We start from the raw sequence: 16,830 nt of genomic DNA, 5'->3' as shown, positions 1-16,830 counted from the left end.
TGCCTTGCCCGCCCTAGCTCCCAGTCCTTTAAAAAAACAACAACAAAAACCCTGCACTCACCGGCTGCTGCAGCAGCCTTGGGGCTGCTGGGGGCATGCGGCAGAGCCCCCCATGCATCACAGGGTAGCGGGGGGCAGCGGGGATCGCCCCCCCCACCTGGCAGAAGCCAGTGAGTTCAGAGTTTTTTGTTGTTGTTTTTTTTTTTAAAGGGCTGGGAGCTGGGGCAAGAGGGGCAGCCATGGGGGGGGATGATGGGGGGGTTCAGGGGGCTTGTGACAGAGTTCCCCATGCAGCTTTGGGCAGCGGGGGGCTGTGGGGATCACTCCCCCGTCACTTGGTAGCACCTGGTGAGTGCCGGCTTTTTTTTCCCAAAGTGCCGGGAGCTGGGGAGGTTGGGGCAGCCATTGAGAGCAGACGGGGGATGGGGCCTATGTGATTCAGAGATTTGGCTGATTTGGCAGCAGCCAAATCTCCGAATCAGATTTGGCTGAATCCATTTGGGACAGTGATTCGAATCACCGAAAGGAAAGAGCTGGTGTTTTCCAAGGGGTGCACTGAGTCTACAAAAGGTTGAGCAACACAGCTCTAGGCTGTGATCAGCCTGTACTGTTCGCTTTGTGGTAAATACCATAGCAAAGGAGAAGAGGAGAGAGCCTCTAGAGGTTTGATCTCTCTCTCAGGTGATTCAGTTTGGTGGACTTTGAGAGAGTTTCAGGTCTCCTGCTCTCTGACGAAGTAGGGAAGGATGGTCTTGATCATAACTCTGTAGTATAGCCCTGCGGGTGCAGCTGGCCCCATTCTCTGTCATTATTTGACCACCTGCTGCCCTCCCGTGGTCCGCCTAGTCCCTGCTCCTCTCTCTAAGTGGCATACTGTGAGAAGGAACATGGAGAAGGAAGGGGCTGTCAAGTAGATGTCTGTGTGGCAGGCATTGATCTGGGCAGGGAAGAACCTCTTTGCATATGAGCTAAGGGCACAGTCTAGCCTTGAACTTATAGCTTTTCTCCTCAAATAATCTGCATTTCAATTTCTTTTGCAGGTGCTGATGTTGGGAAAGGAGGAGCCAATAAAACTGAATTCCGATACCCTTCCTACGTTCAGCACATCATGGGGTAAGTTGGAGAGAGCGGGGCACTTGGAGCTAGAATCTCTTTTTGTGTACTATAGATTCAGACCCATAAACTGGGTTGCTTCAAAGAAGGATCAGAAAATAAATAGTTAGGAGATTCCACTTTTCTGGGGAAATTCCTGCATAATCCCATAGACAAGTAAAAGGCAATGGTGTGGAAGCTAGGATTTACACAGGATTTCTAGGACCATCAGGTCCCAGTTCTACCCTTGGGTATACTATCATTGCCCGGGCATGGATTGAACATGTATATGCACCTAGTGTAGCTAAGAAGGTGTCCGGGGGCTGGAACAATGCAAAACAACCAGACAGGGCTGAAGAACTGGCCTGTTGGCTCTAAATTTAGTGGTGTTATTCCTCATGTATATCAGTGTAGGAGAGATCAAAATCAGACCCAAAAGTACATCTGCCCTGATGAATACAAGCAGGACTTGGCTCCCAAAGAGTTTGGTAATTCTGGAAAGTCTGTGTGTATGGAAAGCAGAGCTGACACTGCAGCAATTTGCAGACAGATTGGCCAAGTGCCGCTACTTTGTAGGGAGACTCATTCTGTCGTGCCTCAGTAGAAGACAAAGGAGCTGCATTCTCCGGCCCTGTGAGTGCATAGTAGGATAAAGGACTACTAAAAGGGAATCCTCTATTCACTTACTTTGCATATATACCCACCTTGCCCTCCTTTTCCTTGTCCACAGATGTGAGAGAAGGGCTGAAACAGGCCCTCGGTCTGTAAAAGCAGGTTCCTTTGGGAACAGTAAAAAATGAGGCTCCACTGACAGTGGTGTAAATCAGGCATAACTTCATTCATGCCCATTGAGTTACTTTGCTGCAAGGAAGAGGGGAATCGGGCACCTGTGGCCTTGTTGTGTGAAAGCCAGCGCAAGCCATCTGGGATTAGTTTGTACATTAGCTTGTTTGACTAAATGGCCTTGTTTTTTCTTTCAAAGGCTGCAGGTGTGGTAGTGATTTCACGCACCCCGGCTGACGTCTTCACGAGGCAGCATTGTTTAAATTCTGAAATACTGATCCCAAGTCCTTTCTGTTTAGATTAGTTCAAAATGTTTGGAATTCTTCCGTCTTCAGTTAATGAAAGAAAAGCATTGCTCACAGCCAGGATAAATAGGGCAAGAATTTCAGCCATCCCTTAATGAAGTATGTTTTCTTCCCAGAGACATTTTTTCCCTGGGATTTGGGCCATTCCGCTGGGTGTGTACCTCAGGTGACCCACAGGATCTCTCTACCACTGACTTAATCGCCGCATCTGTGCTGGAAGATGCTATACATCAGGGAGGTAGGATGTCATCCCATTTGCCATCATGAAAGGTGCAGGCTTTGTGAAGGACAGTGCAGAAAAACTGGCACCTAGGCAAATTATCATGTCTTTTGGGTGAGACCTTAAAGCCAAGCTCCTATCTTCTCCATATGGGCATTAGAAATCCCCTTCTACACACCAGACAAGGAGCACAACCACTATTTATGGCTCAAGGGCACCTTTTAAGGCTGCTGTTAGATGCCTAAATTACAGCGGTGACTAAGAGTGCTTCTTCCATCTGAAGTCAGTATAAATCTTTGTGGACCTGCCCAGCCTTTGTCTTTTCACAGTTGTGCTTTGCAAAGGAGGTAAGTATAATTGTCCCAGTTTTGCTGATGGGGAAACTGAGGCACAGAGCAATGAAATGATTTGCTCAAAGTCACTCAGCGGACCAATAACAAAGTAAGCAAACCCAGGTTCCTCTGGCCCGTGCTCAGTCTAATAATTGTGTAATGCACTGCAATGCTGGTGCAGTGACTCACTTTGCTTATTAGGAAGGGTCTCCGAGCTTTGGAAGGTGCAGTGGCTGCCTGTGGAAATCAGGGTATTGGCTATAAAGCACGAACTAGCCTAGTTGCACTTGCTTCAGAGACTATTGCTCAGCTCCTGGCTGAGGTGACAGCTGACATCAGCTGTGCTCAAACTGAGAGCTCCCTCCATTTAATCAAGAAGGTTGCTCCTTCTGGGGCGTTCTCCATAGACGCCCATCAGCTGTGCAGTTCCCCTGCCCCTTCTTGGTCTGCTTGGTCCCAGACTTTCTAAACCCCTGGGAAGACTCCAGCATCCATATTTCTCCCATAGGAGAAATTTGGAGGGGGGCTGTGAACTGGACCACAGTAAGGAGGGGAAGACTAGTGCTTTGGGCTGGAGGGCGAGTGCACTGTGTGGAACATGAATTATATAGTGTGTGATGCAATTAATGTCACGGAGCCCAGAGCTCTGGGGCATGGGCATGTTTTGCCCTTTCAAACTGAAGTAAAGAGATTTTGGTGGTGGGAAGTACCTCTTTATTACCAGATAGGGAATGAGGCCCGTTGACACTTGTGGAAGTGCAGAGTCGGCAACTGAAGCTTCAGCAAGCTTCAGCATCCCCTGCTCTCCTGTTTCCACACTACCCACCTTACTGCACCTAGTGGTCAGCTAAGTGCTGATTTGTCTTTGTCATTATAAAAATGGCCCCAATGCCTAAGTGCTGCCCACACCATTCTTCTGATACTGGATTCAGAATCCTGCTTTCAGCTTTGCTTTGCTTAAGGGCAAGCTGTTATCACTGAACAATGCCAAGACTAGCATCCAGGCAGCAACTCATTCAAAAACTCAACATATATTTTATAGGCCTTAGGCTGTTGGAGGGAGAAAGGGAGCTTTTGTGCTTTGTGCATGCAAACCACCAATGAAACATAATCAGAAAATGGATAATTAGAAAACTCCTCTCACTTGGTTACCTTTCTAGAGCAGGGTTTCTGGGCAAGGATCTACAAACTTTCTACCATTTTTATTTCAGGTGTGTTTAAACATAGCATAAGCACCCTAGATAGAGGAACAGAACAATTACTATCTCCCCTAAACACCCCCTCCCCCCATGTTATAGCCCTATCCGGCCTTTGTAGGCATGAATGATTGATTAGGGCATGTTTTGTATGATGCCAAGTGCTCTCAACACACTTTGACTTCAGTAGGAGTTGAGAGGACTCAGAACCTTGGAGGAGCAGAGTAAGGGTGGGCTGTTTTCAGTATTTTGTAGTGCAGTGATTCAGAAGCTCTAATTATTTTTAATGGTTACATTTTTTTAAAATGTGACCTATCATATTTGTTAAAATAGAGTGATGTCTGGCACTGTATTTTGTACAGGGGCTGCATAAATACACAACTACTTATTTGGCGCACTTTGGCATATGATCCATTCTTTTTTTTTTCTATTCAAGAATGAGCTGACATGTAGCATTTGAATGTTCTTTGTTGCATGTATGTAAAATGTACAGGCTATTTATCTTAAGGCCGGGAGAGGTCTGGGGAAAGCACATCTCTTAGGGAACCAAGGCACTGGACATGTAAATTTTTGCATTTGTATGTGGTTATTTTAAAAGTCAGCAGATTTGAGTGGAGTGGGTTTAGGGGCAGCTCTATTATTGGATTTGCTGTTGTGCTTGGCAGAGCAATGGGCAGGGGAATTCAAAGAGAAATGAAAATTGAACTTGGAGGAAAAAGGCATCTAATCAACACAGCCTCTCATGGTTTCATATTCTTGTTATTCCACTTGCTGTTTAGCCAGAGTCACTGTATTCATACTTGATCTGCATCCTTGGATTTGGACATCCCTGCACTTTGAGGGTATTCAAAAGCTGAAGCCCAATTTGACCTCTACAAATGGACTCTGACATTGCCATAGTTGAAGTATACTCCAGAGCCAGAACTTTGGGGTGTTCCCAATCCTGAGTAGGACTTCCAGGCTGGGCGTATTTCCAATTTTAACTATTTCTTCCCTTTCTGTGAGGATGGGCTTGCTGCTTAAACCCCACCAAACTTACAACTAAGAGGGAGAGAGTTTTAAAATCTTCTAAAGACTTTGCTTCACGGTGTTCCACTTACATTCTTGAACTGTTCAGTGCTTGAGATATGCACTGAGAATGCCAGCTTCTTTGGATCAGGGCCGTAGTGGGAGTAAGGAAGCATTAACGAGTTTAGATGAGGAATGTGCTCACCCACCTAGTGACAGTTAGTTTGGTAGGCTTGGGCAGAAAAAAATAATCTCTCAACAAGAGAGGGAGTCAGCTTCCTTGCTCATGGGGATTACTTTTGTGTGCTCACAATGTGCATTAGTATCTTTTAAAGCCCAAATAAAGATGAGATTTGTCAATCCAGGAGCAAGACAGTAGCTTGTCTGATGCTAAACTTTAACATATCCCCACAAGCAGCAGTTTAGAGGCAGCAACAGGTTAGAGAGACACATGGAGTTGAGCCAAGGCTGAGTAGCAGTTCTTTTAGCTGGAGCTTTTGATTCAAGGAGATCAGACTAAATGAGCAGGGAGGATCCCGCATCTCCCCAGCATGAAATCAACTTTGGAAACACCGGATTTAGGACAGGGATCCTGATCACACAATGAGTTGTTTGGTGCAGTGGGGTCTGTTCAGTTGCCATATGTTCCTACAGCCTTGTTGAATAATGGATTTTTTTAATTTGGCATTTTCTATGGAAAAATCCTTTAGGATTAATTGGAGAATGTGCTTTTTTCAATGAGTTTATAAACCCTTGAACATAATAGAAAATGTTCTTCTATATGATCCTTTTAAATAAGTAAAAAAAAATCTCATTCTCCATCAAATTCTCTAGCATAACTTCTAGAAACCTCTATAAAATGTCTACAGCACCCTACAGGTTCCATACCTATTAACTTCTATAAGATGTTTCCACGAGGGTTTTGAAATGCCATACATCCCTCCTAGGAATGGAGAGTGAAAGCAGATGTTTCAGCCTTTACTCTGTGTGATTATAAGAGCTGACATATTAATCCCCACCGCACAATTTAGATGCTCTCATAGCCAACCCATAAAGCACTGAAACTTCCTCAGAGATCATAAAAACCATCTTGCTGCTGTCTGACTACTCATGTGAGCCCAAGTATTGTATCCTTCCTTTGCAAGAAAGAACATTTTTTACATTTCTTTTTAGCAGTATATTTAGTCCTTCTCTCTGCTCAGTGGAATATAGGTCTGGAAATGTTTGAGAACCATAAAGTTGTATGTTTTAGACAGTCTAGGCATTCAGCAAGTATGCAAATAATTGAAATGTAATGAAGGGATGGAAGGAACGATGTATCTGTAGGAACACCTAAATGGAAAGTGCAAACCAAAACAGGCCGTCATTTTCTAAACCCTTTTATTTTTTTTTTCTTGCAGTGAGCACATCTGTAAAGCAGCAGTATCATGACAATATCCGCTGGATTCAGGAAGCTGGGAGGCATAGCTTGGTAAATGCACAGCCTCCTTCTTCACTCATGACCTTACACCTTCTGCTCTGTCATTCAGAAGGTTTCATAGTTTCATAGTTAGTAGGGTCGGAAGGGACCTGAGCAGATCATCAAGTCCGACCCCCTGCCATGGCAGGAAAGAGTATGGGGTCAAATGAACCCAGCAAGGTGATTGTCTAGCTTTGTCTTAAAGACCCCCAGGGCAGGAGCCAACACCACTTCTCTTGGAAGTTGGTTCCAGATCCTAGCCGCCCTGACCATGAAGTAGCACCTCCTGATACCTAGCCTAAATTTACCCTCTGCCAGCTTGTGACCATTATTCCTAGTCACTCCTAGTAGTGCTTGGGGGAACAGGGACTCCCCCAATGCCTGCTGGTCCCCCCTGACTAGTTTGTAACAGGCCACTAGATCCCCCCTCAGCCTTCTCTTGTGGAGGCTGAACAGGTTCAGGTCCCGTAGCCTCTCCTCATAGGGCCTGCCCTGCTGTCCCCTGATCATGCGAGTGGCCTCCTCTGGACCCTCTCCATGTTGTCCACATCTCTCCTGAAGTGTGGTGCCCAAAACGGGACGCAGTACTCCAGCTGCAGCCTGACCAGTGCCGCATAGAGGGGGAGGATCACCTCCCTGGACCTGCTTGAGATGCATCTGTGGATGCACGACAAAGTATGGTTGGCCTTCCTGACTGCCTCCCCACACTGCCGGCCCATGTTCATCCTGGCATCATTGATGACTCCAAGATCCTTTTCTGCCTCTGCACTGACAAGAGGGGAGTTCCCCAGCCTGCAGGTATGGTGCTGGTTCTTCCTCCCCAGGTGCAGCACCTTGCACTTGTCAGTGTTGAATCCCATCCTATTCTCGTCTGCCCACCCTGTAACTTGCCTCGGTCCGATTGTAGCCTATTCCTTCCTTCTAGCGTCTCCACATCCCCCCACATCTTAGTGTCATCAGCAAATTTGAACAGGGTGCTTTTTACCCCCTCATCCAAGTCACTGATGAAGATGTTGAACAGTGTGGGCCCGAGGACCGAGCCCTGGGGGACCCCACTGCCCACATCCCTCCAGGCTGAAAATGACCCATCTACCACCACCCTCTGGGTGCGGCCCTCCAGCCAGTTGGTGACCCATTTGACTGTGTGGGTGTCGACACCACAGCCCCCCAGTTTCTTAATGAGAACGGGGTGAGAGACAGTGTCGAAGGCCTTCCCAAAGTCCAGGAAGACGACATCGACTGCTACCCCTGCATCTAAGGATTTGGTGACCTGGTCATAGAAGGCCACCAGCTTGGTCTGACAGGACCTGCTTCTAATGAACCCGTGTTGGTTGCCCCTAAGCATGACCTCCCCCGCTGGTCCCTCGTGGACATGTGCCAGAATAATTCTCTCAGAAAGCTTACCCAGGATCGAGGTAAGACTAACTGGCCTATAGTTTCCTGGGTCCTCCTTCCTCCCTTTTTTGAAGATAGGAATCACGCTGGCCCTCTTCCAGCCCTCTGGCACCCCACCAGAGTACCACGAGTGCTCGTACAGCCACGCCAGGGGTCCCGCAAGGACCCCAGCTAATTCCCTCAGTGCTCTGGGGTGGAGATTGTTCAGACCAGCTGACTTGAATACATCCAGTCCTTCCAGAAGTTCCCTGACTAGATCCTCACTGACCCTTGGCCTGGGTGCACCTCCGCTGGGGTCGAAGGGGGTCCCGGTGGGGGGGTTGATCTGGTCCCTGCTGAGGAAAAGGAGGCAAAGAAGTCGTTAAATAGGTTAGCTTTGTCATCTGGTGTGGTGACCAGATTTCCTATCATGTCTTGCAGGGGCCCCACGTAACCCGGTACCTTCTTTTTGCCCCCTGTGTATTTAAAAAAGGACTTCTTGTTGTCCTTGATCTGGGAAGCTAGTCCCAGTCCCATCTCTGCCTTGGCCTTCCTGACGGCCCCCCTGCAGGAAAGGGCCCGAATGAAGACTCTGGTTCTAAACACCTCTTCCACCTAGAGGTGCTTAGTAGCGTTAGATCCCACCTCTCATTCAGCAACAACCTGATGTCCCTATTTGAGGGGTTCAAAAACTGAATCTAGGCCCAATTTTTTGTGGGTTAAGTCTGTGTTAGTGCACCAGATTCATAATTGGCTTTCCTTGATTACCAAGCTAAAAAGCTCACCTTGAAGGAGCTGTCCTGCCGTGGGTATTCCATACAGTTCCTGCACCCTGCTTGGAATGAATGAGTGAAGAGCAAAAGGAATTTTTCAACCTATTGCACCAGGTGAAACTGGGCAGTTTGTTTCAATCAGGCTTATACTATGGAACATAAATACCAAACAGCACTTCAAGTCTCAACCCTGGCACAGGCAGCAGGAAGCCAGACTGAAGTCTGGAGTGTGAGGGAGGGCTGGGAGTACAGCTTTGCAACACAGATGGCATTTGCCATTCTTTGTCTCCAGATTTCCCCTCTCCTGCAGCCTTCCATCGCCAGCTCCCCACCCTGTCCCTCAGCTGTCAATAAAGGGATTGTTGATATGGGATAGTGTCCTGGCAATGAGGTTGATTTAAAAAGTGGGATTTATTGGACTGTAGAAGCTAAATGCAAAAATAAATCTTATTGATTGTGCTGTGTGTAGATAAAACTCAGTTCAATCAGAGGTTTAAGGTCTTATTTATAGAAGCTGGATGTTTGCAAATTAATAATCTTGCCTTCTCCTATGGAGGGGGACAGTTCTACTGCTGCATTTATCTGGGCCCCAGAGATAAGCTACTTGCACAGGGAACCTTATCACTCTGACATTTTCATTTTCTAGGTTGTTGGCTCTCAGGCCAGAATCTTGTATTCTGATCAGAAGGGTCGTGTGTCTATAGCAGTGGCTATTAATCAAGCTATTGCTGAAGGAAGGATTAAGGTATGGCTTTTTCCCCTCAATACAGTTTGGTAATTGTGTTTTAACATGAGGGTAGAATGGGAAAAGCAAAAAGATTCAACTAATGTTAATAAAAATGCAGATCCAAAATTCTGTTGTCCAAGGTAGAGGCAAACTCTGCTCCCTTGTGATGTCAGAACACACCCATTGACATCCATGAAGATGAACTGATGTAAGGAGAGTTGGATCAGCCTGATCTGCTTCGCCAGTCCTGATCTCATCAGGGTGGATCAGTTTGATCTGCTTAAATACTCTTCCCCTTAGCATCTGTTCTCCCCTGTGAGAGTTAGGATACTGGGCTTGGTGGACCCATGGCTTGACCCAGTTTGGCATCTCTTGTGTTATTCAGGTTGGGCTTAGCTGGCACATATATATGAGAGACTCTCCCAGCATGCTAAAACTATGCAGAAGACAAATGCTTGGTTGAACTGAATGAATACATGCATCCATGTTATTCTCATGAGTATTTAAATGATACACATTGTGGCATTTGTTTTCCTGTATTCTGGTGTGACAGGCTTGCGTGTGCACACTTTTGTGTGCAAGAGTAAGATAAACCAGGTCATGTACTTATAATAGATCTGAGCCTCAAGCGTCAGATCTCCAGCTCAATTTCCAACCCCCCACATCCACCCAGCAAGGCAGCTGCTCAGATTTATTCCTTTCATTCAAACCTGTTATCTGGTTTTGCTGTTCAGAGAATCAGAAGGCCTGATTCCTCTTTCACAGGGGCAGGTTTTCCACTAGAACTACTCTGGATTCCTGTTTCTGTCAGTGCATCAGAATTGGGCCGAAACATGTTAAATCATTCACCCCCTTTCCACTGTCAGAGCTGTATTATTATCTTTATAAAGAATCAATTTCACGTGATGTGATTGTCAACTGAGGAATGTCTGGGTTGTGTTACTGAGAAAATGTTTATTAAAAAAGTCCACATAATTCCCATCTTCTTGGGATTCAAACTGAATGTCATTGCAAGCCAGTCTTAAAAAATGAGCCCGACCAGACAGAGCTAACCCTCAGCGCTATGAATGACACGGTCCAGCTCCCACACTTTTCAGATGCTGTTCTGTCTCTTTTTCATCCGTTTGGAGTCTCACTTCCCCCTCTTCAGCCACTTGGGAAAGCGAGAAGCAAAGGTCCTTTCCAAGCTATTCGAAGCAGAGTGAGCAGATTGACTCTGGATCAGAGGTGTCAAACTCACCTGTGCTTCCAGGCTGGACCTGGACTGCAGGGCTTTCCTGGGCTGGGTGTGAATGGCAACAAACTTCCCAGGTCAAAACTGGGCTCAGTAGTGCCAGTATGGGGGTTAACATAGCCATGGGCAGATCTAGGATTTTGGAAAAAGTGGTTCAGATGGTGCAGCATGTCATATAACAACAGAAATTTGTTTCTGTGATTAAATGGAAACTGGAAGCATTATTAATATGCTGGGGTTCTAGCACTGTATTGCTCGGTTTAAGATAAAAGCAAAAACAAATATAAATGTATTAAAGCGTGCACTGATTTACTAGATTATATAGTCAATCCATAAAAAACACAATAAGCCAGGCAAAAATAGTCAAAAGATATTGTTTCATTAGTCCTGTACTCATTATATGAAATGTACATTTCTTGTTCAGATTTGTAAAAAAAAAAATCTTGCCTTCTTGAGTGCTTTCATCATGCCTCCAGTACTTTGCTGTCAGTCATTTCTATGCCTGAGTTAAGGTTTTTAGCTAGAGCTAACAACAGTCTGCAGGGCTGTCAAACAGAAGTGAAACATTACTGGCAAAGTCTAACAAAGCAAAATTGTAGAAGAAAGTGTAGTCTGAATAGTGGAACATTAAGACCATTAAAAAGGAGAAATTGTCATTAACACCTGTAGAGTAGATTATAGTGAGCTGTGAAGTTAAGTGACTCCTTCACTGCTGCCTGAATAGAAATGCCACTGCCACTGCCAGGAAGTTTGTTTTAAAGACCCCAAGTGAGGTGCAATTGCATCATGCCCCACCTCCCCCCAGGCTCTGCCCCTGAGTACAGTCTTTGCTCATCCACTGACAAATATGTGCACTGGGGCTCTAGGCCCTAGTTTTTTGCAGCAGGACCCACCCCTGCTTGCACCACCCCAAATTTCCAGCCCCTCTCAGAGCCCTGCAGGCTGAATGAAACAGCAATATGGGCTGGATTTGACCTGTGAGGCATGTGTTTGACACCCCAGCTCTAAATGATTCTAAGAAAATGGAGATACTTTGGGGTAAAGCATGTGCAAATAAAAGGAAATTCAGGCCTTTTCAGCTAATGGAGGTATGTGCAGGTCAGAAAACGACTTGCTTTAGCTGTCCATGATTATTAATATTCAGTGTTCCCTTATCCCTCATTTTTTATTGTCACCTCTTTGAATGGGTTGGATCTTTTCTGATGGAATAGTTTTCTGTCAGAAAAATGCCAGTCCTCATAACTTGAAGGAAACCATGGGAACATGGCCATTTGGATGAAATTCTGATGGAAACCAGCCAGATTTCTGACAGAGCACAGGTTACCAGGAGGGCTCCCATTAGGATGCCTACTAGTTTGTCCTCTTTCCAGGGTTTTCAGGATCTGACTGTCTCAGAGCTGGAGTTCCCGGGACTTCCAGGTTCCCCTGGCAGGTGTATTGGTGGTGCCTCAAGTAACTCAGGAGACTCAGAAAGTTTGGAAAGGGCTACATAAAATGTTACTTTGACACTAAGCAAGATTTTTTGTTTTGTTCTGTTTTGTGGGAAAAGACAAAATTTCAGTTTTATTCTGTTTCATTTGGTTATGCTAAGACTGACAAAGTTACAATGTTAAACTGTAGAGAGGAATGTATTTAAAAATCTATTTAAAGCCTCAGATTTCAAATTAATTTAACATTTTCAAAAATATTCCTACTTCTTGAAAAAATCCCTTACAAAAGACTGTATTTGCTTTTGTTGTTCAGAAGCAGAGATATTTTTGAATGAAGACTACCTTAGAATGTAAAAGTCTGAAATTTTAGAGAAAAATCAATTTTCATAAAATAATTGTATTTCTTTCCTTTTCCTTTTCTTTTTTCCCTGTGACAATAGCAATTTCAGGGATTTAAGAAAAAAAATCCTTGTCATTTTTTGGTTTTGAAATGATGGTGATTTTCACACAAGTTAGGGTTTCTTACCAGTTATAAGAATAATAACAGAAAGAGAAGGAAATCAAGAAGGTAAAATTATAGAGAAAAGTTATTTTCAGATGAGATTTGAAAAGAGAGACAAAACAATGAGGTGGAGGTAAAATCAGTGGAAAACATTCTTTGACTGACAGATCTGACAGTCCATGTAGGACTCCACTTCCTTGTCCTTGGCTTTTGCAGGCACCTGTTGTCCTTAGTCGAGATCACCATGATGTGAGTGGGACCGACAGTCCTTACAGAGAGACGTCAAACATTTATGATGGATCGGCCTTTTGTGCAGGTTAGCAGAGCAGCACAGACTTGTTTGTCCAGGCAAAGAAATTGCTTAAAAAGATAAATGTCTTGAATAGGACTTTTTTTAAAATAAATGGTTTTGTTTAACTCTTTACTTCCAATTAATCAGATTCCCTGTTAACTTGACACTAGGACTTTATGATTAGTTATGATACAGAAATGGGCTCTTGATAACATTTATCCATCTGGAGCAACACTGCAGATTCAGAGGAGATCCAGGGTGGAAACTGGTGTTGCCTTTCATCACCTTTGTGCTATCCCAAAATTTTTTATGGTGGCACAAAGAGTAAGCCAACAGATAACTGTGCCCCTTGTTGCACCATCTGTGGCCAAAATTTGTTGCTGCAATGAAGATTATATTCATTTGTGCCACTGTTTAGTAGTAGACATCTATTTCCTTTGTGGCAGAAGAGCGCAAGCAGCCCAGAGCTGCCCACACTCTCCAGCTGTCCTGAGCAGGTACTCCAGGGGATTGAGGGGTGCAATCCTGCACATCCTGGGAATTTCCATACAGGATTGGGCCCCTTAAGACCCTGGAGCACCTGCTCATCTTTCTCCTCATACACATCCCTGATCCACTTCATTTGGCAATGTCTAATTCTAGCCTTAAATATAGATCCAGTATAATTCAAGTATAATTCAATAATAGATCCAGTATAATTCAAGAACAGCATGTGTCCCACTGGATGGTATATTGTATGCAATGCACCTGTATAAATGAAAGGCATGATCTCAGTTGAGTTACAGAAGTATTAACTGGTTAAACGTGATCAAAATCACATCCTGTATGTATGAAAGTGCTCTATACAGAACTGGTAGACACAGCACTAAGCACTCAAAAACAGAGGCAGTAAGAATCAGTGAGTACTTTGGAAAATGTTAACATGAATCTCTCTATGCCTCAGTTTCCCATCCATATAATGGACATAAATCATAACAACGTGTATATCCCAGTGGTGTTGCCAGGTATCACTTATTGCGGTTTGTGAAGTACTATTAGCAGACTTCCAGATCTCAAAAAAAATACTTTTATTATAAGAGGGAAATCCAGCAGTTCATACGGTGGGCAAATCCTGGCTTATTTTAAAAAATGGAAGTGATTTCTACTACTACTTTAACCTTTCTTGAATTGTATGAAAAACAGGGCCCTTCTCTAGATCCCCTGAATGTAAGGGGAATCCTTTCCCTGATTTCAGTGGTCTGTAAATCAAACCCTAAAGATGCTCCTAAAGATGAGTTTCTGGAGAGAGGATGGAGAAATTTTAGGGCTCCTTATTTGCTGTTTTCTTTTTAACCAATTCCAGTATTGCAAGCGCAGAGCTCTCCTGTTTTAATTCGACCACTTGCAGCACATTAGATTGTTCCAAAGCTTTAGCTCATCTGTTGTAGCTTTGCATAAAGTGCTTGATCTTTAGAAAATGGGTCATCTCTGTCCAGGCAGAGGTTGTGGAGGAAAGTGCATTGTGGCACAGACATTTGTTCAATTAGTCACCTTTTCCAAAGCAGAGGTCTTGCTAGTTATTACAGCATTAATCCACCTGCCACACATCCCTCTAACCTTGACACTTCTGAAACAAATGGCTGAGAAGGAGAAGGAAGATTTTACATTTTTAGTATGTACACTTTTATTGCCTCTATCCTCATTGCCACCTGATAGAGTTATAATTATGTTAACTGGGCTATTAAAGTGACATAATGCCAGACAAAATGATGCCATAATGAGAGCTTTTTTGACAGGGTTTTAACATGGATCAGTGGCATCATAAGTTGGCTTTTATATGAAAATGCAGTATTTGCCACACTTCAAATGTAATTCTGCAGATGTGTTTATCTGTTTCTGTAGGTTCTGTTTTTGCTTGTAAATCCTTAGCAAATGACTTAAAACCTTGAGTAAGGTTGGCTGCAGGGCCTAATCCATTACCTTCTGCTGCATGCGATTTTTCCCACTTGAACCCAGTTCATGTGCACTTTTATGGTCTGAAGATTGTGCACACGGTTAAGAGTTCAGAAGTATGCAGCATGCCAGTGTTGGTACCCCCAGTTGGACAGATAAATGTACATCTGTGTGCATGCAATAGTTATGTGCATTTCAGTGGAGGTCCTGCAGAGACAATCAGGCTCCCGGATTTATATTTTTTGTTTGTTCTTGCTCCTTTTAAACAGCTGGAGTAAATTCTGCGGTTTGGAAGTGTTCAGGGTAAAATTCAGTCCTGTGCAGAGTCAAGGCAAACCTGATTGCACTACTTAAGTCCCATGTATGACCTTGTAACAAATTTGATGTGATGTCAAGGGCTACATTTTATTCTAAGGCCACATCTATGCGGTAAATGTACCATTCCCAGCAGCAGTGCTCTTTAGCAACCTTGGAAGAGTTGTGGCAGAGCACCGTGGTTGGCAAAGGATTCCAGAGGTCAGCCTGCCAGCCTGGGGCTGCTCCAACTCGGCTCAATCTGCTATGGAGGGACTGACTATAGCACGCTTGTGCCCCCAGATAGCTGCAGTCAGCATCTACACATGTGTTGCAATGGAGTAAATAAGTCCACCATAGCATAGTATTTGTGTTGGGCAGTACTATCTTATGGCAGAGTAAATTAGTTTATGTCAGCCTAATAGCACTGCACGTGTAGATGCTGATGCTTTACTGCAGAGCTAATTAGTCAGCTCTGCAGTAAATATCTCATGTAGATGTGCCCACTAAGAATTATATTACATCATCTTTTTACTTTTAGTCCATCTTTTTAGTCCATCTATGCAGTCTTATCCATCCTAATGAATGCTTACCTCTTTTCCTCTTAGTTTTCCAGTTGTCCTTGGGCAGGTCTCTCGTTTAAAATCTCCAATTTCCACATGTATAGATGGTATCAGAATCGCAAGAGGTCAAAGCATCTTGTGAGGTTGGCATGTGCTTCCTTTGTAGAAAGACAGGGGATAGTAAAAAAAATCTCTCTTCCCCTTGCTGTCCCCAACAATGTCATTATTATATAAGACACAGGAATAAAGATGGTTTTGCTACTGACTGAGGAAAAAAAGCAGAGATGTAATTACAGGCATTACATAGACCAAATAACACATTTCAGCACTGCAATAACTCATCTCCTTTCTTCCTAGATATGGCAGTACAGAATTTTGTGGGAGATGCCTTTAGAGGAGCCACATGGGTTGCCTTACACAATGGTGGTGGAGTTGGCTGGTAAGGAGAACTTGGCTCTATCTGAAGGGAAAATAAAGCCTATCCAGTTAATATTGGTGTATGTGAGGGAAGAAAATTCAGTCGGCACAATGGCAGCAGTAAAAGGCTGTGTCTATGGGAAGGATGGAGCTAAATGTAGGCAGGGAAGGCTCAAAGGGTATCTTATAGGTTGAAGAACGGTATTGTATAAGTTGTTGGGCTTTATTAATTACTGTCTATAGATTAAGAAAAAGTGTTTTAGACATTGGCTGTGGCACTATTTGGGAAACTAAATTAGTCAGGCAAGGACAAACCATGTTAGTCTGTTTGAACAGACCCCACTTCCAGCGTTGTCCTCACACAAGCACAATCAGAGTGTCAGTGGATGGATTGTGTTTAGGTTTTCCCCGAAGCTACATTTAAATCAGTGACCTTAGGACCCCAATATAACATGCCCATGTGTTGAAGTGCAGCAAGGGGTTATTGATACAAAACAGCTCAGGTGCCTATAAACTCCCCCTGCCCTTCCTTGAATTCTTCCCATGCTTGTGCCTGCCAGCATAAAAGGTAGAAGCAGTGAAAGCATTTCTTTAAACAACAGGACCCTTCTTCACATTAAATTTGAACTAGCTGGCATTTTTAATGTGAGGAGCAGGAAAAAGTGATTGTCCTAAGGGAAGAGGAAGATGCACAATGGTAGAAGTATTTAACTCTCAGAGATCAGATTCTGATCCTAGATATAACAGTGGAAGCCCAGAGTAACTACTTAAAGTGTTCACCCTGAATCAACATTTTTCTAAGATTTTGATTCTGTCCACAGTGTTTTTCATCATGTTATCTATTTGCCTCAGGTAGAAAGGCCTAAATAGATAAAAGAAGACTAATCAAATATTTGG

At 44.1% G+C, this 16,830-nt stretch overlaps 1 protein-coding gene across 1 annotated transcript in view; it reads left to right on the top strand.

Moving 5' to 3' along the window:
• The window catches only part of UROC1 (urocanate hydratase 1), a 62,183-nt gene that overhangs the window by 33,296 nt on the left and 12,057 nt on the right, over positions 1–16,830 (top strand). Inside the window, exons 13-18 of the mRNA XM_090021923.1 lie at positions 1,041–1,113; positions 2,297–2,418; positions 6,337–6,407; positions 9,189–9,287; positions 12,652–12,751; positions 15,874–15,955. Of these exons, the coding sequence (XP_089878049.1) occupies positions 1,041–1,113; positions 2,297–2,418; positions 6,337–6,407; positions 9,189–9,287; positions 12,652–12,751; positions 15,874–15,955 (547 nt within the window). The remainder of the gene's footprint in view (positions 1–1,040; positions 1,114–2,296; positions 2,419–6,336; positions 6,408–9,188; positions 9,288–12,651; positions 12,752–15,873; positions 15,956–16,830) is intronic.

This window comes from Crocodylus siamensis, chromosome 11 (genome assembly GCF_052110815.1).
Source record: "Crocodylus siamensis isolate JL-2025a chromosome 11, ASM5211081v1, whole genome shotgun sequence".
NCBI classification, from domain to species: domain Eukaryota; kingdom Metazoa; phylum Chordata; order Crocodylia; family Crocodylidae; genus Crocodylus; species Crocodylus siamensis.
The sequence above is the reverse complement of the archived record's forward strand: the minus strand, read 5'-3'. Positions and strand labels throughout refer to the sequence as shown.